This window comes from Rhinoraja longicauda, chromosome 13 (genome assembly GCF_053455715.1).
Source record: "Rhinoraja longicauda isolate Sanriku21f chromosome 13, sRhiLon1.1, whole genome shotgun sequence".
Taxonomy (NCBI): domain Eukaryota; kingdom Metazoa; phylum Chordata; class Chondrichthyes; order Rajiformes; family Arhynchobatidae; genus Rhinoraja; species Rhinoraja longicauda.
In genome coordinates, this window is record NC_135965.1 from 8690506 (window position 1) to 8717124 (window position 26619).

The 26619-nt window shown below is 40.6% G+C and overlaps 2 protein-coding genes across 3 annotated transcripts in view; one reads left to right on the top strand and one right to left on the bottom strand.

Moving 5' to 3' along the window:
• Positions 1-2455, top strand: part of sphkap (SPHK1 interactor, AKAP domain containing) — a 144346-nt gene extending 141891 nt beyond the window's left edge. Inside the window, exon 13 of the mRNA XM_078410280.1 lies at positions 812-2455. Within this exon, the coding sequence (XP_078266406.1) occupies positions 812-958 (147 nt within the window). The 3' untranslated portion in view covers positions 959-2455. The remainder of the gene's footprint in view (positions 1-811) is intronic.
• A 1574-nt stretch (positions 2456-4029) lies between these two features.
• daw1 (dynein assembly factor with WDR repeat domains 1) overlaps positions 4030-26619 on the bottom strand; it is a 49029-nt gene continuing 26439 nt past the window's right edge. Inside the window, exons 7-13 of one of the 2 annotated variants that reach the window (XM_078409861.1) lie at positions 25584-25691; positions 20278-20384; positions 16679-16781; positions 15391-15505; positions 10645-10721; positions 5014-5158; positions 4030-4527 (exon numbers count right to left, since the gene is read on the bottom strand). In XM_078409861.1, coding sequence (XP_078265987.1) covers positions 4493-4527; positions 5014-5158; positions 10645-10721; positions 15391-15505; positions 16679-16781; positions 20278-20384; positions 25584-25691 — 690 coding nt within the window. In that variant the 3' untranslated portion in view covers positions 4030-4492. Of the gene's footprint in view, positions 4528-5013; positions 5177-10644; positions 10722-15390; positions 15506-16678; positions 16782-20277; positions 20385-25583; positions 25692-26619 lie in introns of both variants that reach the window. The other variant, XM_078409860.1, reaches the window with a different exon arrangement.

Below are 26619 nucleotides of genomic sequence, written 5' to 3' on the forward strand. Positions count from 1 at the left end.
GCAGAGGTTGAGTAGGCTGGGACTCTACCCCTGGAGTGCAGGAGGATGAGGGGTAATCTTATAGAGGTGTATAAAATTATGAGAGGAATAGATCAGATAGTTGCACAGATTTTTTTATTCACAAAATGCTGGAGTAACTCAGCAGGTCAGGCAGCATCTCGGGAGAGAAGGAATGGGTGACGTTTCGGGTCGAGACCCTTCTTCAGACTGAAGAAGGGTCTCGAGGGTCTGAAGAAGGGTCTCGACCCGAAACGTCACCCATTCCTTCTCTCCCGAGATGCTGCCTGACCTGCTGAGTTACTCCAGCATTTTGTGAATAAATCGATTTGTACCAGCATCTGCAGTTATTTTCTTATAATACAGATAGTTGCACAGAATCTCTTGCCCAGAATAGGTGAATCGAGGACCAGAGGACATTGGTTTAAGGTGAAGGAGAAAAGATTTAATAGGAATATGAGGGGTAACTTTTTCACACAAAGGGTGGTGGGTGTAAGGAACAAGCTGCCAGAGGAGGTAGTTGAGGCAGGGACTATCCCAACATTTAAGAAACAGTTAGACAGGTACATGGATAGAACAGGTTTGGAGGGACATGGACTGAACGCAGGCAGGTGGGATTAGTGTAACTGGGACATGTTGGCCGCTGTGGACAAGTTGGGCTGAAGGGCCAGTTTCCACACTGTATCACCCTATAACTCTATGATTATAACTTGTATAAATAAATAATATCGCACTGATATCTATCTTTTTGCAGTTCAATGTATAAGGCAAAATAATCTGTTGTGCAATAACTGATTTCTTGCTTTGGGTTCAGTTTTTAGATGTTATCCACTTTGCTAACCAGAGAGCCTGGAAGCTCAAAGATCTGTTTCTTGCAATCATGCAGTTCTGTGAATTACAAGAAGAGGAAGGAAAGCTTCAAACAAACAGTCTGTTTGACTGGCTCCTTGCATTGGGTTAAATATTAATATGCATTTCTTGTTTGTGTAGATAGAAAGGTATAATAGTCAATCTGAGACTTTGACTCTGGGGTTGATTTGTATGAATATTTGCAAGGCAGGTTGTGTTTTTCTTGAAATCTCTCATTTTACATTATCTGCACATGGGTCACACCAAGTGGTTCTGTAAACTACATGTGAAAACCAGCAGTTGTATTTATGTCAAAGAGCAATTTGTCATTCATACCCAAGATATGTTGTTTCTGCCACATACTAATTGCAGAGTTGAAGCAACTATTTATTATTAAATGTGAATAATCGTTATTTCATCACCAAAGCAGCCCCACTTTTACAGTGGGCGCACAGTGTTCTCATTTTGCAATGTAAGTGTATAAGAGCTATCACAGATGCAAACAAGCCACACTCAAGCTGAATACATTGTTATCTTTTATCTGATTTGTACTGTACACGTGAAGACAATGACACAGACATATGCAAGCCATATAGTATGAGACAAACCCTGTACTGTTTATGTAAATTTGTGAGGCTTGTCTTTAGCGCAGATTTGGATAGACTTGAAAGAAAATATTTTTACAATCATCTTATTAAAACTGTATTTTGGATGTACAGCGCGCTTGAACAACCAACCTTTCAGTTAGTGAAGAGTTCCAGACAGCTGACTGCAATGATGATTTTAATGGACTGAAGCTGTTTACTCTGTTGAAATAGTTACATAACATTAGATCAAATTTTAGAATGTAATACCAGGAAATGCTGCATATCCAAACCAAAACCCCTGTCAAAATAATGCCAGTCTGCTAGCACTAAAGGAGCCATGCTGATTGGCAACCCACAAAAAAAAGAGAATTAAGAAAAGAGTTGGAAACTGCACATCGTGTTTAATGTAATGGAATTATAATAATTATCCCTATTTAGGGATAAAATAATTCTGCCATTTTTCTACAGCAGCCTAATACAATATTTGAATGGAAAATAACACCAGTTTTTAGTGGTACAATTGAGAGATAAAAGAATTGTCTTGAGCAGTTTCTTCTTCGTCCAATTATTTGTTTATTTTCAAATCAGTACTGTTCCTCAGAAATACGTTTTAAAAAGCACAATCTAAAGGGGAACCTTGGCAAATAGCCACTATTAAGGATGAAAACTGTAGTACTTCATTCAAAACATAAACTTGCCATCAAAACAATTTTGATTTTGTACAAAGCATGTGAGTTTATTTGTAATACTCCAGATTGCAGTTACAATGCTAGATTTAGTCAAATTACTTTTTTCTTAAAATTTATTATTACATTTCCCTTTCAAAACAACGAAATAGATTGGAAAAAGTGCCCATGAAAATCCCACCGAATTCTTGATGGGGATTTAGTGCATTAGAGCATAAACCAGCATGGTGTGGAGGAAAGCATTGCAGATGCTGGTTTAAATCGAAGGTAGACACAAAATGCTGGAGTAACTCGGGCTGCATTTCTGGAGAGAAGGAATGGGTGACAATTTGGTCGAGACCCTTCTTCAGACTCTAGAAGGGTCTCGGCCTGAAACATCACCCATTCCTTCTCTCCAGAGATGCTGCCTGTCCCGCTGAGTTACACCGGCATGGTAATACTTTCTGCATTACTATAAGAACTTTGTATGAATTCCAATGTATTTATGTTATTTTATGACAATAAACGCATAGTGAATGGATGTCACAATAAATATTGATTAAAAGTGTGAGGTTTGTCCCGCTTAATTCCAGACCCCTTCCTACTTTCTGCCTCTACCAATGATGCTGTTTGGAAAACACTTTCATTTTGTTAACCTTGGTAGAAGAAAGACAGGCATTTAAGACTTCATTATGAAGTCTGCCTCACATAAATTTGATTATCTTAATTTAAAATAATTTAGCATGATAACTATCAATCCATCTAGTCTCTGTCTGAATTAGTTTCTGTGATGGAAGAATAATTAGAATATACTAATATAAATTTAACAAATAATTCATGCATGTACTTTCACCAGTTTCTGATTTGATCAGGGAAGACTGGACCTTCTTATACATCCAAATTATGGACATGGTAGAGATGGGAAGAACCAAATCGGAAGGTTTTCCAGTCCTATTGCATAATAACCACACAAGAGTTTGAAAACTTGTACCTTCCTGACCCATGCTTATGAAAGATAGGCAGTATTGGTCTGGACACTGTATTGCTCAAAGATGTAAGGGGACAGGTGCATAAAATAAACTCTGAATTTGTTTCTGTGATGAAGAATAATTAGAATACTAATACAAATTTAACAAATAGTTCATGCACATACTTAACTAATACTGTTGCCCACTGGAAAGGGGCAATAAAATTTTTTTCTAGTGAACCCAAGTCTTACGACACGCTTCTGTAAAGGAAATAAGATGAATGGTTGTTTGTTAATAACTCCTGTTGTGTGAAGATGGGAGGAATTACAGCATCATAGTTAACAAGCCCAAATCAAAGATTTGAAAACGAGTTCAAAACTCATCTGGGGAAATTAAATCTATTTTAATTCAATAATAAAGAGTTAAAAGGTCATTAATGGTGACTCTGAAATTCTTAAAATATTTTTTAAAAGAACATGTACTGTCAAATCTTTCAAGCATAATGTCTTTCATTCTGGTGCATATATGACTCCAGACCCAACAAATATGATCGATTTCCAGTTTCCCCATTGTGTTTTGGTCAATATTGAATGGTTCACCAGAATAGCCTATCCAGTCACGATCACATTGTTAGTTGCAGGAGGCTTCTGTAATCAGGCATGCTTTCTGCTTTACAATAATTAGCTGTAAGGAACTTTGCAACTGGAGGTTATAAAATCTGTAAACTATTTTAGTCGTGTCTTTCTAAAGCGTAGCAACTATTTCTATGGAATTGATAAAGTAGATTTTCATCTTTTCAAAGATTAAACAAATGTGACTTTGCTTCTCATTAGAAATAGCAGACAATGAAAAAAAAATTCTCAGTTGAAAAATGAGTAGCACTACAAAACAAACTTTTGATTTCATCATGCACAGGATAATAAAGGCACCAAGAGACAAATGAAGAAATTCTTCGTACACAGGTCAAATTTTTATTTGTGAACAAACAGAAAGTTTAGATGGTAATGACATCAGTGTAATTGTGCTACTTTATAAAAGCATTTAATGCAACAATTCACAATCATCAAATTCGATCAAATGTAGTTTTTAGTATTTGAAAAATTCAGAAGACATAACTTGATGGCATTCTATCCGTAACTGGGTAATCTTGTTGGAAAAGGGAAGCATTGTTCTGTTCTTACAATGGTGTTGTTAGTTAGAAATGTAGCACACATTTGAAGACATTTCACTGATGAGCTGAACTATCTAATTTGTTACTGGTTGGCATTGAAAAATGAATTGAATATACTGCTTAGAATTCTTCACATCTTTAAGATTGCAAATGTCTGAAATACTGGAGATTCTCATTTATAGAACAACATATTGCACTTACTCTAGAGGTTATTCAGTATAGGTTCACTGTATGCTTTAATAATTCCATCTTCATTCAGCGCCATATCCTGCAAGTGTTATCCTTGCTTCCTATTTAAAAAATTAAAAATATTTTTTGTACTGTGCGTAAGCCAAAGAGGCCTAAAATATTATATCATACTTAATAGTGAACATATTTACACTTTTCCAAATAATCTAATTTGAGCATCCAGTAATAACTTCACATACAGATAGGTTTTGCTTCAGGTTTTGCTTATTCACTGCACACTTGGCATGACGTACATGGAGTCAATAAAAATTGGTGGGGGGGGGAGGACGGGGAGAATGCAATTAATCATAGTATCATACATTAAAGAAGGAGGTCATCTGGCCTCCAGTGCTTTGGTCCTTTGGCCAGCACTTTAAAAGAGCCATCCACAGTCCCAGCCCTTTGTTTTTTTTTCTTCCTACAGCCGCCAAATTTTATTTTTCATTTGTTTGTCTGCCAATCTTTTGAACGGCGCTTTTGAATCTGATTCTATCCTCCTGTCAGGATATTTTGATTAATTTGATCCCTGACCTGTTTTATTACAGTACCTGTGATGATGGCATTTCCTTCATAGTTAAAAGCACACGAGAAAATTTCATCGCTGTGGCCTTCGAGCACCTGCAGGCATTGGCCCGTGCGAGGATCCCAAAGCCTGGCTGTCTTATCAGAACTGCCTGTGAGAATACGACTGCCCTGAGGATTGAAACAAATCTGACAAAAGCATCATAACATTAGAATGCTGCATTCACATTTCTAAAATTGTTCAAAGTCTCTAGGACTCTAGAATGACCAAGGAATTTATCAGTAAAATGCAAACATCATTAGCCTAAATATATTATATAAAATGATTCCCGCTTTTAATTGCCTTTAATTGTTATAAAGATGCGCCTGAATACTTTCTGTATTTAAATTAACAGATAATCTTGTCATTTCAGTATATCTGTTTGTTTTATAGACACAAAATGATGGAGTAACTCAGCAGGTCAGGCAGCATCTCCGGCGAAAGGGAATAGGTGACAAAACGAGATGCTGCCTGACCCGCTGAGTTACCCCAGCATTTTGTATCTATCTTTGGTGTAAAGCAGCATCTGCAGTTCCTTCCTATTACTTTTCCATTTGTTCCCTTTAAGTTACAGAAATGCATATTTAGGGCAAATTAACATGTATTAAAACTGAATGGCATATCATTTTCATAAGAAATATAAAGATCTTCTCATTGTATTTAGTTAAAAGGACTCTGCACATAAATCAAAGAAGGAGAATCTAAAGTGCCGAAAGAAGCCCCAACTAATTATTTTGCCCATTAAATGTTCTCTAATGCACAAAGACAATTTGATACGCCGATGTACTCCCAGAGGTGCTTGGCAACATTTTCATTGTGAACATTTGATGAAACAGTGAATGTTTTATAGCACAGTTCCATTCTGTTTCATTAATGCTGGAATGAAGTTCACTTGCACTTAAGGGCTGATTCACGCTCCTTCAAGGTCAGATAGCTTCAAAGCTTCACGGCAATTTCGCGAAATATTCATAAAACAGAATATTGGAAGTAGTCATTTTGAAAATAAAGTGTTTAATAAAGTGTGCTTCATCACCTCTTGCTAAAGATATTTAGTTTAATTCATTGATGTGCCACTAATTCACCACACTGACATTAGCATCACTGCAAATATGAAAAGGTGATAAAAATGTTAATCATAAAGCGTGCAGCCACAATTTTATGCCATCCTATTATATGATGGTTTTCCTCTCCCAACCTGAATACAAATTGTCGCTGCTGGTTAGTAAATAATGTTGTTGTTAGCTCGAGGAAGAAACGGCACGCAGGATTAATTTGTGCCATGATAAAGCGGCTGTTGTTTTTCCCAGCCTGAATCTGTGAGGCAATGTAACTAAACCAGTCCTACCTGCCTGTAAATTTTCTGTCTGACCTTGAAATTTTGCATTACAATCTGTGGCTCCAAATTACGACAAAAATGACCAGGGGTCACGTTGACAAGAACAACTTTCAGTTCTGCAAGACCCCCATCTGAATTAGATGCAATGGCAATTTCCTGCCATTTTAAGACAGAAATGCAAAATTCAGAAACAAATGGGTAAACGTATTCTAGATTGTACGAAATCAAATGATGGTCAAATCCTCAATAAAGAGACCACTAGAGAAAACAACAAATGTGTTTACTTGGAGTAAAAAAAAAACACTTTTGCTATAAATCTGAAACAAAAATGGAAAATGCTATAAGTACCTTGGGTGGGAGTATGGAAGAAACAGATTTGATGTTGCAAATCAAGGATTCTTCATTAAAGCCAGAAAACAAATGACATTAAATTGATGGATGGAGGAGAGGTGGAAGAACATAGATGATGTTTACTGGACATTATAGACACAGGAGATGGATGTGGTGTTATCTGCATTTACTGTGGAAAAGATGTGGAGGCGAATGAACTAAGGGAAATGAATAGTGATGTCTTGGAACGTATCCACATTACAAAAAGGAGGTGCTGGCAGTGCTGTATTCATTGGTCAGGGCATTGAACACAGGAGTTGGGACGTTGTGTTACAACTGTATAAATCACTGATGATACCTCATGTGGAGTATTATCTGCAGGTCTGGGTGTCCAGTTACAGGAAGCTCATTAGACGGGAATGGGTGCAGAAAAGACTATGAGGATGTTGCCGGAAGTCGAGTTATAGGGAGAGGCTGTGACTTTTTTCCCTGGTGCATAGGAGATTGTGGGATGATCATATCGAGGTACAAAATCATGATGGCATACACAAATGGATGATCACAATCATTTTCCCAGGGCATAGATTGAAGAAGAGAGGAGAAGATTTAAAATGAACCTGAGTGGCAACCTTATCTTGCATAGCTTGGTGGGTAAAGGGAATGAGTTGCTAGAGGAAGCTGTAGACGCGGGTACAATTACATTTAATGGACAATTAGACATTCTAGCCGACTGCGATGCCTAAGAAACGGAGTCCCCCAAGGCTCGGTACTGGCCCCCATGCTCTTCAATCTCTATATCAGCGATCTGCCACACACGACCTCGCGCCAGTATGGATACGCAGATGACTTGGCCCTACTGCACTCAGACAAGAGTTGGTCAAATGTTGAGGATGTTCTCTCGGCGGATATGGAACTTGTCCCGGGCTACCTTAAGACCTAGAGACTAAAACTGAGTGTGGCAAAAACCACCACAACGGCCTTCCACCTGAACAACAAGGAATCTCAACGCCAGCTAACCGTCACCCTCAATGGGTCACCCCTACCCTACAACCCATTTCCTACATACCTCGCGGTGAAACTAGACCGGCAGCTGACCTACCAGCAACACCTTGAAGCTCTCCGAACAACCTCCTGCGTTGCTTGGCCAGATCGTCATGGGGCGCCAGGACATCTACTCTTCGAACCAGTGCTCTTGCACTCGTGTACAGCGCCGCTGAGTATGCCGCCCCAGCATGGTGCCACAGCGCTCATACCAGCAAGCTGGACGCCACCCTCAACGACACCATGCGGATCATCACTAGCTGTCTACGCCCTACTCCGACAGATCTCCTGCCAGTGCTCGCAGGTATCGCACAAGCCAGAGAGTTCTTCACTCATAGGCTGGTGTGCAAGGCACCATCGGACGCCAAACATCCTTTGCACCACCTCGCCCAGGATTCACAGCAACTGGGACTTCAACGCCTGTCATCTAGTCACCCTTTCTCCCATCGTGCAGTGACCCTCTGTGGCTCTGGTTTCAACATACTAGGAGCATGGAGAACCAGCTGGGAACACACATCGCGACCTCCTCAATTCACTGTCGCACCGAACACCACAGCCCCACCCGGCTCGGACATGCCCCGCAAAGAGTGGGTCGCCCTGAACCGGCTCCGCACAGGGGTCAGCCGGTTCAATGCCAACATGCATCGTTGGGGGTTGCATTCATCAGCAGCCTGCGTGTGTGGAGCAGACCAGCAAACAGTGCAGCACGGCATTTTTGACTGCACTGTCCTCCGTTCCCCTGGTGGAGGGGTAGACCTCACGGCCCTTGCCAACAGCACATTGCACTGGCTAAAGCGCCTGGAGGGCGTTAGATAATTTCTGCTGCCTCAAACGCAAGAGGAAGAAGAAGACAATTAGACAGATACATAACTAGGACAGATTTAGAGATAAATGTGCCAAATGTAAGCAAAAGGGACAAGCTCAGAGGTACATCTTGGTCAGTATGAATGAGTTGAGCCAAGCATCCTGTTTCCATGATGTATAACTCTATTACACTGTGACTGTAATAGGGTGTGGGCCAAGGTTGAAAGGATACAGGGCCCTTGTGAGACCGCACCTGGAGTACTGTCTGCAGTTTTGGTCTCCAAATTTGAGGAAGGATATTCTTGCTATTGAGGGTGTGCAACGTAGGTTTACTAGGTTAATTCCCGGAATGGCGGGACTGTCATATGTTGAAAGACTGGAGCGACTAGGCTTGTTTACACTGGAATTTAGAAGGATGAGAGGGGATCTTATCGAAACATATAAGATTATTAAGGGGTTGGACACGTTAGAGGCAGGAAACATGTTCCCAATGTTGGGGGAGTCCAGAACCAGGGGCCACAGTTTAAGAATAAGGGGTAGGCCATTTAGAACGGAGAAACTTTTTCAGTCAGAGAGTTGTAAATCTGTGGAATTCTCTGCCTCAGAAGGCAGTGGAGGCCAATTCTCTGAATGCATTCAAGAGAGAGCTAGATAGAGCTCTTAAGGATAGCGGAGTCCGGGGGTATGGGGAGAAGGCAGGAACGGGGTAGTGATTGAGAATGATCAGCCATGATCACATTGAATGGCGGTGCTGGCTCGAAGGGCCGAATGGCCTACTCCTGCACCTATTGTCTATTGTCTATAACATTTACTTTCAAAACTGGAAATTTTCCATCTAAGCACATTAACTGTTGGGACCTAGCATTGAATTAATGGTTAATGAACCATCAGCAGAGTGAAATGGAGGATGGCAGTTTGTCCGTTTACCCACCACCCACGAAATTGTAGCCCCTTAGGTTGCCATCAAATATTTCCCATCTCAGCTGAATCCTATGCCCTCTAGTTCTTAATTTCCCTTTACTGGGAAAAATACTCCTATCTATGTTCCACTCATGATTTTGTACACCTCTATCAGATCACCCCTCAGCCCATCGCACGCCAAAGAGTAAAGTCCTAGCCTGCCCAACCTCTCCCTATAGGTCCTCAAGGCCTGGCAATATTCTCATAGTATTCACTGCACTCTTTCAATCTTAAAGCATCTTTCCTATGAAAGGGTGACCTAAACTAAACACAACGCTCCAGGTGTGTGGCCTTACAGGCTTCTTGTGCAAGTGTAACAGAATGCCCCAACGCCTATATTCAATTCCCTGACTGATGAAGGCCAACATGCTAAAAGCCACCCTATCTACTTGGGATGTCACTCAAGGAACTATGTACTTGTGCTCCTCGAGCCCTCTGCTCGAGTACACTCTCCAGCCACCAACCATTCTATGTGAAGATTCCCCTCTGGTTTGCTTACACAAAATGCAACACCTCGCACATATCTGCATTAAACTCCATTTATCCAATTACCATTCCTCAGCCCACATGCCCAGCTGATCATGATCCTGCTGTAATCTTTGATAACCATCTTCACTACCCATGATTCCACGCCATTTTAGTGTCATCTGCACGCCTTTTACATTCTCATCCAAATTGTTGATGTAGATGGCACATCTACTTCAACACTAGTCACAAACCCCCTGTCCAAAAAACAACCTTCCACCACCACCCCCTGCTTCCTAACATGAAGCCAATTCTGTATAAGGTTAACTAGTTCTCCCAGGATCCTGTGTGATCTAACCTTCCAGAACAGAAATTAATCAAAGGGCTGCTGAAATCCAAATATCTATGGCCCAGCTCTCATCAAATTTCTTGATTACTTCTTCAAAAACATATTCAAATTCATCGGACATGACCTCCCATAGGCCATGACCTCCCATAGGCCATGACCTCCCATAGGCCATGACCTCCCATAGGCAAAACCATGCTGACCCCATCCCTATCCAACCCATCTTTCCAAATCAATGCATATTTTATCCATCAGATTCCTTGAATCCTCAGTAGCCAGTGTAAACCTCACCTAAACCCCTAAATCACTTTCCGGCAAGTCTCTTCCATACCTACCTTGGAGATTTCTCCTTCATGTCCTTCTAGCTTCACCATACACTTGCGGTTTGTTGCACTATAAATCCTCGCAGTACCTTGAAGCAAATAATGAATATATTCAGCATCATGGCTTCTCTGCTTCTCTGAGCATTTGGGACAAACGCGGAAAACCATCCCAATAAGCACATGAAATTTTCCCGTAGTTGGGCGCAAGTTACAGCTTGATAAAATCTCAACAGTTGAAATCAACCAGGGAATGATTCCAGATATTGATTTCCACTTGGGCAAGAGAATCCAGGCAATTATCACCTTGTAAAAGGAAAGTAAGTTAGATTTGCATTTATGTAATGCAATCACAACATGTGGATGTATTAATGAACTTTAAGCCAATGAAGTACTTTTTGAAATGTAATCATTTTTATTGTGATTCCCCTAAAGATCACTGAATTATTCTGCAAATAATTGTCAGTGGCAACTACATAATCTCAGGAAGCAAATATACCTGAGGTCATGTAATAATTAAATCCACCAAGCCACACTCCGAGTTCACTTATGAAACTGAAAAATGTATATAATGATTTACCTTGTTAATTGAGCTATTCAAATTTGAATAATTAAATTGTTCTTATGGACTAGTTAAATAATTAAGCAATATAATTTCAGTGAAAATTAAAATGCAATGTTGGCTACCATGCCAAGGCCTTCAATATTCCATATTTATTACTTTTTATATTACTCATGTATTCCACAAAGCTAAACAGGCATACATTTTTAAAAAGCAAAAGGGCCTGTCCCACTTGGGAGATTTTAAGGTGACTGCCGTGACTAGGCTGTCGCCAACAGTTCGCCGGGGTGTCGCGGGCATGATCGTGAGGAGTCTTCAAAGAATCATAGTGGATCTCGGCGCGTCGCTGAGAAATTAACCGGATTGAAATTTCTCGGCGACAGCTGGCTTGTCGTCAGGTATCGTTGCTTATTGCGGCCGCTGTCGCATGCTGTCCCCAGGTTTGCTAGGTTGTCACAGATGCATTTAGAAGCACGTAATATTAAATTAAGTAAAGTCATTTGAAGATACCATAAAATACTTGTGTTTAACCAATTTATTTACCGTCAGGATATTTGGCAGGTAGATTGGAGGCGACAGTTTGACGGTCAGGTAAGCATGGGAATTTCCGCGATGTTTATAGCCATCAGTGATTACTTTTAAAGTGGGCTCCCAACCCAGATATGCAACCCAGAAACCAAATATGCATCTCCCATACATTTTCATAGAATGCCCACACTCGCACAAAAATCCATTTAACCACGTTTAAAGTTAAATTTCTTAATACTGCTATCAGTAAACTGGAAGTCAATCCAGTTTATGCCTTGTTACCGTGAAGCTTGGTTTTCAAGTAACCCGGGCAAGATGTTATATTTCAAAACTCTCAAGTAATTACAGACTTGTCAGTAATTTCAGCGAAAATTAGGACGCCGGAGAAGCATTGATAAGCGTGGGAATTTTGCGATGTTTCCGAAGACGGTGTAATCTCTTAGCCAGGTGCTAGTTTCACAAAAAAAGTAACTTGTATCGACGTGACTTGGCATTGTCGTAAGGTAAAAGAAAATTTTGGCGATCTGCTGCGACTTTGACAGTCGCCTAAAAAATCACCTAAGTGGGACAGGCCCTAAATACTGGAAACATCCAGCAGATAAGGCTGCATTTATGGAAAGAGAAACAATTAACATTTTCGGTCCAGGACTATTCATCACCCGTGTCCTGCAGCATATTCTGTTTTTACTTCATGATTTCCAGCATCCACCATTTGTTTGGTTATCATTTAGCTAACAAGATGGTGTTCATATAACAATCATTTTGTTTCATTTATAGCATATGAAACTGCCATTCAATTACTCAAGTTAAATGCTGCTATTCATTTAGGCTTATGTTTATTAATGCCGGGTGTACTAAGGTAGGGTGAAAAGCTTGGTTTTTGCAGACTATCCAATTCTATCCAAGTCAGATAATACTGTATACAAATTTAATCAAGTTAAACTCAGGTACAGTAGGTAGAGCAAAGGGGAAAATACAGAGTGCAGAATATAGTTCTCAGCTCCTCAGCATTCAGTCATGAATTAGAAATAATAAAATTTGTATTTTTTAATTTTCTGTCCAGTAATATCCTTTATCACTAATTCAAAAAAGTGTGTGTGTATGTGTGTAACTTTGAGTTTGCTCCACCATTCCATGAGATCACATTTGATGTGCAATTGTGATTGATCAATTTAATGCAATTGTAATAATGAAGACACCATCAACAGCTACTTGCAGAAGTAATATATTATATCTCTCTACATCACTGTCCATATCTCTCGTTTCCCTTTCCCCTGACTGGTCTGAAGAAGGGTCTCAATCCGAAACGTCACCCATTCCTTCTCTCCAGAGATGCTGCCTGTCCCGCTAAGTTACTCCGGCATTTTGTGTCTATCTTCGGTTTAAACCGGCATCTGCAGTTCCTTAATATACTATCTTCTTTGTTTGAAGAAAGAATTTGAGAACTGCCCGACTGGTTGTCAATTTTAGACAATATCATCTGATCCTAAATAACTAGAGAAAACAGTTTAAGGCATTAATGAATGTCAAGATAGTTTTAATTTTACATTGAAAACCTTTGGATCAAATCACCTAATTTCCTGGAAGTGTGATCTCAGCAGCATTCAGAAAACCACTGTTTACATCCTGGTCGAGTTTAAACCTGCAGTTCCTTTATCAGGCTGTAAAGTGGCCTGGTGCATTTAACAACACGTTTTCAGCTTTGAAAGAATATGAGCTGGAAATTATGAGGTTATAAAGGTGTAGTAAAATAATGCTACATGAGGTGCCTGTACCAATTTTGTGCAAGATCAATCTGCAGTGAAATTGATTCATGCACAAGACCTAAGGTGTCGTGCTCAATAGAATGGACTTGGACTTTTTGTATTTACCGAGCCTTTCATTTGCTAGCTCCTGCCATTCCCGAGCTAGTTGAAGAAATGCAGCAGCCAGCGAAGGGAAGGGGAGAAGAGAAAATCAACAGCAGAGATAAAATTATGGGACTAGAGACATGATCAGCCCAGGGTCAACAGGGTCAATAGGGGATGAGCTAAGAGGCATTTCACCGGGGAAGCAGGATGGATTGGGAGAAATGATCAGTGGGAAGGAGACCCTGTGGATATCAGCAGCATCAGATGTCACTGTTAGGAGCCCACGTTCCCCTGTAATGAATCAAAATGTTATGTGGAGAATGTCTCTGATCACCTACACTATTGTGTTGACTGTGTCTCAGTTACGAGGGATATTGTTGATGGGAATTGTGCAGTGTTGAGCCACCAAACTAAAAACACGGCAGTCCTTTTTGTAAAAGTACCCAGTGCTGTTGGCTCAGGATTTAACACCAGCAACAAATAAAGAATAGTAAAACCAGTATGGTGTGTGACTTGGAGGTGGTGTGTTACTATGTGCCTCTCATTTTGGCAAATTATACAGTCTTTCAGGGGGAGAGGGAGAGGGAGAGGGAGAGGGAGAGGGAGAGGGAGAGGGAGAGGGAGAGGGAGAGGGAGAGGGAGAGGGAGAGGGAGAGGGAGAGGGAGAGGGAGAGGGAGAGGGAGAGGGAGAGGGAGAGGGAGAGGGAGAGGGAGAGGGAGAGGGAGAGGGAGAGGGAGAGGGAGAGGGAGAGGGAGAGGGAGAGGGAGAGGGAGAGGGAGAGGGAGAGGGAGAGGGAGAGGGAGAGGGAGAGGGAGAGGGAGAGGGAGAGGGAGAGGGAGAGGGAGAGGGAGAGGGAGAAACGAGGGAGGAACGAGGGTGTTACAGAGAGGGGAAAGGATGGAAAAGTGGGAGGGAGAAGTTGATGAATGGGAAATAAACGAGTGAGATGTGATGATAAGAGACAACAGGGAAAGAGAATTATGCAGGAGGGAGAGACAGAGTGTCATCTTACCCCTTCAGCTCTTTGGGACCTTATTGCACTGGCTCTAATGAGTTCTCCAATTAAGAGATTCAGAAACAAAACAAAATTGACCATTGGTGAACTGATCATTGACCGTGGTGAAACACTTTCTCAAACCACTGTAATTGTAGCTATTTAATTCATTTTACAGTATCACATTAACAATTTTATTGGGCAATAAGTAAAAACATCATGCTTCACAACCAATAAGGGTTGATTCACCACAGCTCCAATAAAGAGAATAGTCAACTGAACCCATGATTCTATTTAACGAGCTCTTTCAATGAGGCAGCCACTGAGAAAATATATATACTCTTTGATCAGTTGATTTCTAAAATTCTCGTCTGCATCTCATAGGTAAAGTAGCCTTCTATTCATAGCCTAAATGCATAATCACTGTATTAAAGTGCCCGATGATATAAAATCATTAGTATAGACCTACTGTGTATTATATCTGCAAGAATTAATGGGTAGGTCATCACACATTGATTCTGCTCATTGACTGAGGTTAATTCAGAGCAATAGAGGCTCTTGAAATAGTATCTGTCTGACAATGAATGAGTGCCCCGAGACATACATTGAAACCTTTACAAGAAAGAAAATAACTCAACCTAAATGTTTTTTAAACCTGTCTTCAATGGGTATGATTATAATAGCCATGGGAAGTACCTGAGGGGATTTTATTGAAAGTGGGGCATGTCAAATTGACATACAAACACCAATACATGTTGCAGAAAATTAAAAAGGCTTAATGAAAATACACAGACTCTATTGTGAGCTTGGTTGCTAATCCACCTACCATCAGCCGATCCAGTTGCTATAAGCTGCCCTGTGTAGTCAAAGCACACATCAAGTACTTCATCCTCATGACCAGACAAGGTTGCCACACACTTCCCACTAACTGCATCCCACATCTGAAAAATATCAATAAATAAAAGTCAAATTAATCCATCTTTAAAGAGCCTTAGCTTTAGCAAAGAAATACTACACAGGAAAGCTACCTTAGATTATTGGCTAAATACGCTTTGAAGCCTGATCAGTTAAAACCTGATGATATTTGAATAAGCTCAAGTTTACAGAAGTATGAGAATGGACAGGTTTGGAGACATGTGTGAGCATTCCAGCAACAGATGAGCTGAGACGGTGATAGGTAACTTTATTGAGATGGATGTAGATAGTCTTGTCAATGAAATGAACGACAAATACATGGATTGGAAAGGTTTAGAGGAATATGGCCCAAACGCAGAGTGGTGGGACAAATGTAAATGAGCCATCTTGGTTGGCATGGGGAAGTTAGGACGATGGGCCTGTTGCCGCACTGTCTGACTTTGTGATTCTAATATGGGTAAAAAGCTATATACACATTGCCAAAGAATCTAGCAGTTGTTCAATCACCAAGGCCAGTTGAGAAATAGTCAATGGCAAGACAATGAAATGGTATTGAGAATCAAAGTCAAATATTTATTTGGAGGAAATTTCCGTTTATTCATTAGTACGTGTAGGAAAAGCAGTGTGGTGAATATGAACTTATGGAGGGTCCACAATAGGTGACCGTGGGGTTGTGCTACGTATCATCGGGAAACATGTCATTTGACGCTTTTTCAAATAACAATGCTGAAACTAACGTATGGATTCAGTGGATCATTACCTTGTTTAAATACAAATTTGAATATTAAAATTTAAACAGCAGAGATTTTCCTACCAATGTCTAAGTAAATGACTTGCTTTGCAACTTCCTCTGCCCCATGCAGGCTAGAAATAAAATCATAACCCTAATGAATAACACAGCTAAAGATTGTGATATTGGCAATGTTCTGGCCTATTCAGACCTCTCAAAATCATGCATCTTGAAGGTTCATCTACCATTTCATTGGATGAATTTTTAAATATGAGACCAGAAGAAATATAAAATAAGGGTGAGCAATGTAATAAAAATTATCTTCTAGACAATCAGTGATAAATAATGTAATATCAATACTGAGCCATTTCACACTGAGATTTCTCGCTGATTGAAGCATGCACTTCGAATTATTTAAAGGCCAAGGAAATTTATGTAGTATGACAACGTAATTTATTGTTAAATTTACCGTGCAAGTTTTATCCATTGATCCAGTAGCAATAAGTGAACAGTCCCAGTTAAACTGTGCACTGCTAATCTCTCCTCGATGGCCAATCAGAGTATGCATTCTCCTGACAGATTACAACATTAAAAATGGACAGTTAATATGTTTCAACTATTATGCATGCAAAGTTTAATTTATGACTGTCCCTATATTTGGATATGAAAACAAACTACAAACAAAGACAGACTGAAAATGCTGGAGTAACTCAGAGTGCCAGGCTGGATTCCCAGCAGAACATATGTAGGTGACGTTTCGGGACGAGACCCTTCTTCGTACTGGGTGCCCATGGATGAACAAGTTGATATACCGAATGTAACACTTCCTTTTATGGGTACATGCAGGAAACCCAAAATATTCTTTCTACACTTGTAAGGTTCAAAACCAGCGCAGGCATCACACATTAGGCCACACTTTAGCCAGTGCTTTGGCATTATTTAGAGAGGGCATGCCTTTAGCTGGGAAGTTATCAGCCAGTCGAACGTATTTGGTCTGCTTAGTGATCACTCACATCATCCTTCTTTCTGAAGATAGACACAAAATGCTGGAGTAACTCAGCGGGACAGGCAGCATCTCTGGAGAGAAGGAATGGGTGACGTTTCGGGTCGCGACCCTTCAGCATCCATCTTTCATAGAACATAGAAAATAGGTGCAGGAGTAGGCCATTCGGCCCTTCGAGCCTGCACCGCCATTCAATATGACCATGGCTGATCATTCAGCTCAGTAGCCTGTACCTGCCTTCTCTCCATACCCCCTGATCCCTTTAGCAAAAAGGGCCACATCTAACTCCCTCTTAAATATATCATATCATATCATATCATATATATACAGCCGGAAACAGGCCTTTTCAGCCCTCCAAGTCCGTGCCGCCCAGTGATCCCCGTACATTAACACTATCCTACACCTACTAGGGACAATTTTTACATTTACCCAGCCAATTAACCTACATACCTGTACGTCTTTGGAGCCAATGAACTGGCCTCAACTACCTTCTGTGGCAGAGAATTCCACAGACTCACCACTCTCTGTGTGAAGAAATGTTTTCTCATCTCGGTCCTAAAAGACTTCCCCCTTATCCTTAAGCTGTGACCCCTGGTTCTGGACTCCCCCAACATCGGGAACAATCTTCCCGCATTTAGCCTCTCCAACCCCTTAAGAATTTTATATGTTTCTATAAGATCCCCCCTCAGCCTTCTAAATTCCAGCGAGTACAAGCCCAGTCTATCCAGTCTTTCCTCATATGTAAGTCCCGCCATCCCAGGGATTAATCTGGTGAACCTTCTCTGTACTACCTCTAAGGCAAGAACGTCTTTCCTCAGGTTAGGAGACCAAAACTGCACACAATACTCCAGGTGCGGTCTCACCAAGGCCCTGTACAACTGCAACAGAACCTCCCTGCTCCTAAACTCAAATCCTCTTGCTATGAATGCCAACATACCATTCGCTTTCTTCACTGCCTGCTGCACCTGCATGCTTGCTTTCAATGACTGGTGCACCATGACACCCAGGTCCCGTTGCATCTCCCCTTCTCCCAATCGGTCACCATTCAGGTAATACTCTGCTTTCCTGTTCTTCCCGCCAAAGTGGATAACCTCACATTTATCCACATTATATTGCATCTGCCATGCATTTGCCCACTCGCCTAATCTATCCAAGTCACTCTGCAGCCTCCTAGCATCCTCCTCGCAGCTAACACTGCCACCCAGCTTCGTGTCATCCGCAAACTTAGAGATGTTGCATTCAATTCCCTCGTCCAAATCATTAATATACACTGTAAATAACTGGGGTCCCAGCACTGAGCCTTGCGGTACCCCACTAGTCACTGCCTGCCATTCCGAAAAGGACCCGTTTATTCCTACTCTTTGCTTCCTGTCCGCCAACCAATTTTCTATCCACCTCAACACTGAACCCTCAATACCATGTGCTTTAAGTTTGTACACCAATCTCCTATGTGGGACCTTGTCGAAGGCCTTCTGAAAGTCCAGATATAACACATCGACTGGTTCTCCCTTATCCACTCTACTAGTTACATCCTCGAAAAATTCTATAAGATTCGTCAGACATGATTTGCCTTTGGTAAATCCATGCTGACTTTGTCCGATGATATCACCACTTTCCAAATGTAATGCTATCACATCTTTAATAACTGACTTTAGCATTTTCCCCACTACCGATGTTAGGCTAACTGGTCTATAATTCCCCGTTTTCTCTCTCCCTCCCTTTTTAAAAAGTGGGGTTACATTAGCTACCCTCCAGTCCTCAGGAACTACTCCAGAATCTAAAGAGTTTTGAAAAATTATCACTAATGCATCCACTATTTCTGAGGCTACTTCCTTAAGCACTCTGGGATGCAGCCTATCTGGCCCTGGGGATTTATCTGCCTTTAATCCATTTAATTTACCTAACACCACTTCCCGACTAACCTGGATTTCCTTCAGTTCCTCCATCTCATTAGACCCCCGGTCCCCCGCTATTTCCGGCAGACGGTTTATGTCTTCCTTAGTGAAGACAGAACCAAAGTATTTGTTCAATTGGTCTGCCATCTCCTTGTTCCCTATGATCAATTCATCTGTTTCCGACTGCAAGGGACCTACATTTGCCTTAACTAATCTTTTCCTCTTTTCCTTTCTCACAGTCTAAGTCTTCAGAGCACCAACCCCTTTGTCCATCATCGTCACAACATCCGTGCCCAATCTTCCTCAATCTTCTCTATTGCCCACCCATGGAAATCTACCTCTATCTAGAGATTCTCCCAGTCCCCTGCAACTCCCATCCATAATGTTGCACCTTCAACTCACAATCCACCGCTGGATTGATTCACTTCACATTAGACTCTGCTTGATGTCAGAACTCATAAACAAAAATGTCTTTGTGTGGGGTTTGGAATGTAGGGCCTGTGTTATTGCACACAACACTTTGGGGCTTGTGCGTAATGGAACGATCCCGCTGCAAAGCCTCGTGAAAATCCAACAAGGGACTTACCACAAATAGCTCATTTAGCATATTTTTACAAATGTTTAAAAATCTCCTGGGCTATGTTTTAAACAGTAGTTCATTTCATGTTAAGAAGCTAATATCTCGCAGCTATAAAGTATCATATATTACATGACCGCATGACATCCTGAGCAACGGTTTTTGGAATTTAGACACTGCTACAATACAGAAAACACAGCAAATGATTTGTGGATTTGTAAAGATCATGTTGATTCTATTCCTTTTGAAAATGGGATGCTGTGAATGTTGTGTAGCGTTCATTTTATTTTTCAAGAGTCACTTGATCAAGTTTCAAATATAAAGGTACATAATGTTAAAAGGAATGTAACTAAAATGATCAAAAAAGAAGGAACTTTTAGTAAGTGAGAAAAGTGGGCAGAAATTGGGATGTAGATATAAATACATTGCAAAAGTCTGTGCTTAACTCCATTTTCCCCAATAAGTTATACAAAGATGCAAGACATTATAAATTAAATTGAGAATGCTCAAAATTGGATTGGAATCTTCCAAAACAAGTTCCAGCTAACATTTTTTTAAATAGGCTGAAGTATAAAACAAAGCAATTTACTCACCTTCCAGATCCCACATCCCAAACAGAAACTGTATGGTCAAAGGAGCCAGTGATAATCTTATCTCCAGTTGTATTAAATGACAAAGAAATTATTTCAGCTGAATGACCCTGATAGAAAGAAATAAACTTATCAGAAAACGTCAACATGAACTTCTGAAGTTAAGTCATAAGAAGTTCACTTTGAAAGTGAAGTTTTAGTCAAAGGAAGGGAAGCAGAACTAGCAAAGTAATATAAACATTCGTACAATGTTTGATTTAAGAACAGGAGAAGTCTATTCTATTCCTCACGACTTATCCGGCACTTAACAAGAACATGGTTGATCAACTCCACATTTCTGTCTATCTGGAATAACATTTTATCCCATTGCTTAAAAATCTGTTTATTTCTGTTTTCAAAGTATCCGGGAACTCTGCCTTTGAGGATGAGAGTCCCAAACACCTACAAACTTTGGAGAAAAAATCTAATTTCCTCTCCATCTTAAATGGGTGATCCCTTATTTTTAAGCAGTGACCCCTCGTTCCAGGTTTGTCCACAGAAAACATTGTCTTAATGTCCACTAAGTCAAGACCTTCAAGATATTATGCATTTCAGGCAAGTCTCCCTCTTACTCTTCTAAGCCTTTGTGGGTATGAGCCTAACCTGTTCAACCATTACTATAGGACAACCCTCTATTCCAGATATTAGTATATAAATCTCTGAACTGCTTCCAACACATTTACAAAATATTCTTCAAGAAGGATGTTTATATGGACATGGAATATAAATATGGATACCACATTGGATCCCAATCTTAGTCCCACTCCATTAACCTATCTATCACCCTTTGTAGCCTCCTTATGTTCTCTTCACAATTCACTTTCCTATCTAACGTTATGTCATCAGTATATTTAGCAACCAAAGCTTTGGTACCTTTATCACTATCTTTTATATAAATAGTTAAAGTTGATGCCACAAACCAGGCACATAAACAAAACAACTTATTTTCCTCCTCTCCATTTCCTGTTTGCAAGTCAATCTTGCATCCATGTCAATGTGTTTAGACTTTAGGGATACAGCATGGAAACGGGTCTGCACCAACCTGTGATCACCCCGTACACTTGCACTATCCTACACATGAGGGACATTTTACAATTTTTACCAAAGCCGATTAATCTACAAACCTATACGTCTTTGGAGAGTGGGAGGAAACCGGAGCACCCGGAGAAACCCCACAGAGTTACAGGGAGAACATGCAAATTCTGTACAGACAGCACCCATGGTCAGGATTGAACCCGAGTCTCTGGTGCTGTATGGCAGCAACTCTACCGCTGCGCCACGGTAGTATTGTGTTATCACCTACCCTACACAATGAATTTTTATCATTCACTATAACTTTGATGTTGCATCTTATCAAATGCCTGCTCAGAATTTAAGCACAATATAAAAATGCATGAAAACACAGTTGGGGCAGCTGTAGGTCGGCAGCTTTGCTAGCTTCAGTGCTTCTTCATGTGCCAGCTCCCCATATTCCTCACGTTTTTCATGTTTCAATTATTTATCTGTCTCCACCATAAATATTTCTACCACCATTGGGGACAGAAAATTCCAAATATTCACTACCCTCCAAGAGAAGAATTGTCTGTGCACTTCAGTTTTAAATAACTGGCCCCTTGTTCAAATACTTCACACTGGTAAACACATCTCAATACCAAACCTCTTTCGGATGTATATGTTTGAATAAGGTTCCTCCTCATTCTTCTAAACCTAAACATTACAGATCTAGACGGTGTCATCTCTCTCCATTCCCCTCTCATCCCAGGAACTAGCCTGGCGAATCTCACTTAGACTGCCTCCAAAGCTACTACAACCTTTTGTAGGTAAGAGGACAAAGACTGTGCATAGTATTCCAAATATGCAAAACCTATAAAACCTCCTTGATCTTATTCCCTTCACATAAATGGCCAACATGCCATTTGCTTTTTCCAATACTTGTTAGACCTGCCAGCTAACTTTTTGTGATTCATGCACTAAGACACCTATCTTCCTCTGAATGTCAATCATTTGCCGTCTCTCTCTGATAAGATAATATTCTGCCTTTTGGTTCCTCTTACCAAAGTGCATGACCTTACACTTTCCCACTTAAAATTCTATTTGTTAGACAATAGACAATAGACAATAGGTGCAGGAGTAGGCCATTCAGCCCTTCGAGCCAGCACCGCCATTCAATGCGATCATGGCTGATCACTATCAATCAGTACCCCGTTCCTGCCTTCTCCCCATACCCCCTCACTCCGCTATCCTTAAGAGCTCTATCCAGCTCTCTCTTGAAAGCATCCAACGAACTGGCCTCCACTGCCTTCTGAGGCAGAGAATTCCACACCTTCACCACCCTCTGACTGAAAAAGTTCTTCCTCATCTCCGTTCTAAATGGCCTACCCCTTATTCTCAAACTGTGGCCCCTTGTTCTGGACTCCCCCAACATTGGGAACATGTTATCTGCCTCTAATGTTAGGTTTGCGCTCATAACTCAACCTCCCTATCCCTTTGCAGAATCAACAGTGGACTTCCCATAAGACTGCACAGCATATTTTGGCTTGCACTATTATGATATGGTTACCAAGTATAACTAATACTTTATTATATTATTAGTGTATATGTATTTATTGTCATGTATTGCATTAATATGCCTGTAAAGCTGCAACAAATTAAAATGTCATTGTTCTGATGCCGGTGCATCTGACAACCAAATATTCTTTATTCTTGAGAATCACGATGCCCTCATCACAACATTGTATACCTTCTAATTCCATTTTATGAGCAAACTTGGAAACAGTTCATTTCATTCCCTCTTTTAGCTTAGAGATAAAGCATGGAAACAGGCCGTGCGGACCACCGCGTCCAGGGCAACCGTCGAACACCCGTTCACACTTGTTCCATTTTATCTCACGTTCTTATCCATTCCCTACACACACTGAAGAGGCCAATTAACCTACAAACCCACACGTCTCTGGGATGTTGGAGGAAACTGGAGCACCCAGAGGAAACCCATATGATCTTTTAGGACCGAGATGAGAAAACATTTCTTCACACATAGAGTGGTGAGTCTGTGGAATTCTCTGCCACAGAAGGTAGTTGAGGCCAGTTCATTGGCTATATTCATGTGGCCCTTTTTGCTAAAGGGATCAGGGGGTATGGAGAGAAGGCAGGTACAGGCTACTGAGCTGGATGATCAGCCATGATCATATTGAATGGCGGTGCAGGCTCGAAGGGCCGAATGGCCTACTCCTGCACCTATTTTCTATGTTTCTATGTTTCTATCACAGGGCCTATCTGAAAGCTTCTTGAACGCCACTCTCGTATCTGCCTCCACCACCGCCCCTGGCAATGTATTTCGGACCGCCACCACTCTCTACATAAAAAACGCCCCGCACATCTCCATTAAACGTTCCCCCTTTCACCTTATAATTGCGAGCTCTTGTGGAGGTAAGGAATGCCGTACCAGACGTATCTTATTTGTTTGCTTGGGATGAGATTGGACCTTGCATGGGCTTTGCAGCATTGTGTGCTAAATTGATCACGCGCACAAAAGTGACACAACTTGCAGAAATTAGCAGCAATCAGTGACCTAAACCACAGAATGTTCCAGCCTGTCACAAGAGTACCATATAAGGAAAGACTGACTATGTCCTAAAGCTGATTGGTTGTAATTAACTGACAGTCTTGTGGTTTTTGGGAATAAATGGGCTTGATTCTTGGGGCTGGAGAGACTCGTTTTCACTGGCCCCGGAATCCACGACTCTGTGGGTGCTTTTGGAAACCTGTCTACGAGATCTCTAATAAACTACTAATAAGTGTCTGTGCCGACTCTGATTATTATCAACCAACTGACAAGGAACGCGAACTCGACACTCTAATGTTGGACAATTCCATCCTGGGGATAAAGGTTCTGCCTATCTATCCTATCTATGCCTCTCATCATTTTATATACTTCTACCATCTCCCCTCAACCTCCCATGTTCCAGAGAAAACAATCCAAGTCTATCCAAACTCTTCCTGTAGCTGAAACCCTCTAATGCACGCAGCATTCTGGTGAACAGCCTTCTCTGCACCCCATCCAAGGCCTTCACATCTTTCCTGTAATGGGGCAACCTGAACTACATGCGATACACCAGATGCCTGCCTAACCAAAGTCTGCAAAGTAACCCTCTTCACTCTCCACTACACAACCAATTTTGGTGTCATCCACAAACTCACTAACAACAACAACAACAACATGTTAACAACATTATCATCCAAAACTTCAGTATAAATCACAAACACCGGATTCAGCACTGATCTCTCTGGCACACCTCTGGTTACAGGCCTCTAATGTGAATCACAGCCCTCACTACCACCCTCTGACTCCTTCCTTTGAGCCAATTTGATAACCATTTGGCCAGTTCACCCAGGTTTTCATGCAAAACAACCTTGCAGACCATTCTACCAAGTGGACCCTTGGCAAGGGGTTTATTCAAGTCTAGCTACTCTGAGGAAATCCAAGTTTCTTGATTGAAAGTCTCATCAAAATGATCACAACAACAATGCCAAACTTTATCCATGTGACGCTGCAATATGTGTAAATGCTCAAATGTTTAAAGTGCATTTGAAACACGACACGTCCACTTAAAGTGCAATAGTGTTTCCAATAAACCACGGGCAGAATCTCACAAGAATCATGTTGCCATGAAGCAGCAATTGTATGCAATAGTCTCATTTATATTATTGCACCTAATGTGGATTCCAGCTGATAATCCTTTAAACTGACGAGATATAGCTAAGAAAAAATGATAAAATTGCTTTTTGGAACATCAGAGGGAAGCACAGTATTATATGTGTAAAAGTTATCTAACTAAACAACTCTGGAGTCATTTAGGTTTAGGGAATATCAAATAAAACAGTCAAGTTTATTAAAGTAAGCAACTCAAACACCTTGATTCACAATAATGTGCAGCAAAACAAATGGCACCATGGCAACAAATGCCCATGAGCAGCACGTTAAAAATAATTTGAATGAACAAAGAAAAAGTATCAAAATGTCAAATAAAAATTGAAAATAGGGGAAATACTCAGCACGTGAGGCAGCATCGAAGGGCATCTCTTCCCACAGATGCGGTCTGACCTGCTGAATATTTCCAGCATTTACTGACTTATTTTAGATGTCCACTATTTATAGCTTACTTGATTTCCAATCTCAATATGTAAGGCTCATGTAATATTTCAAGGAGATTGAAGCAACGATAAGATACTTAAGCTGAATAGGAATATTTATGAAAATATTCGGTACATACTGTCAGAGTCACAGATTCCTCTCCAGATTGTATATCCCAGAGCTTTGCTGTTGTATCCATACTGCCAGTTGCCACGAGGGAACTTTGAGGATTAAATGATAAACATACCTAGAATGGGTTAAAAGTAAGGGTCAAAAAGTGAAATATTTATAAATATTTTACTTTGCAGTTATTTTCCTTTCTCTAAAGATCAGGCTTTTTTTTCAAATAGCATGCTCCCCCGTTGTTTTTTAAAGCAACCCTGGCACAATAGATGTTACCTACTGCAGAATGCAATGAACTAAGTGAAGGAGAAAAAACTCACAAAAGACATTCGTATTCCTTATTTATTCATAAAGGTACATTGGATAAGCATTAGTTATTTGGTTTTCCATTGTTAAGGGAGAAAGTTATTTTGCCATGCAAATCATAATGAGAACTCGAAGGACAAAGTTGATGTACTATGAAGTAACTGCAAATCAGCACAAATAACTATTTTATAGTCATAGAGAATGAAGACAGACTACATCACAGAAGGATTCCCCATGCAATACTAGCTTCATTTTGAAATTCTATTGAATTGAGAATCTAAAATAAATCCATTTGTGTTTTTCAGCACACATACAAATTGAGATCCGTATCGTTTATTACAAGGAAAGAATTTTATAATCATGCAAAAAAACTAAATTTGTGTATCCCTTAATGTATAATTTTGCAGCCTGGATGTTCCTTGATTGAGAAGCATTTTGATTTGCCTTGCGTTGCACATGGATAAGAAATACTTATTGCATATATTGTTCCAACGGATTAATACCAAGCCTGCATTCCAGAACTCAAAATATATGTTGACCAATCAAGGACTATTTGGTGGTCTCTATCGGTGGTGTTCGATGAAAGCTAGAATCATCAAATGATTGATGAGTTGAGGGAGTGTAAGAAAATAACTGCAGATGCTGGTACAAATCGAAGGTATTTATTCACAAAATGCTGGAGTAACTCAGCAGGTCAGGCAGCATCTCAGGAGAGAAGGAATGGGCGACGTTTCGGGTCGAGACCC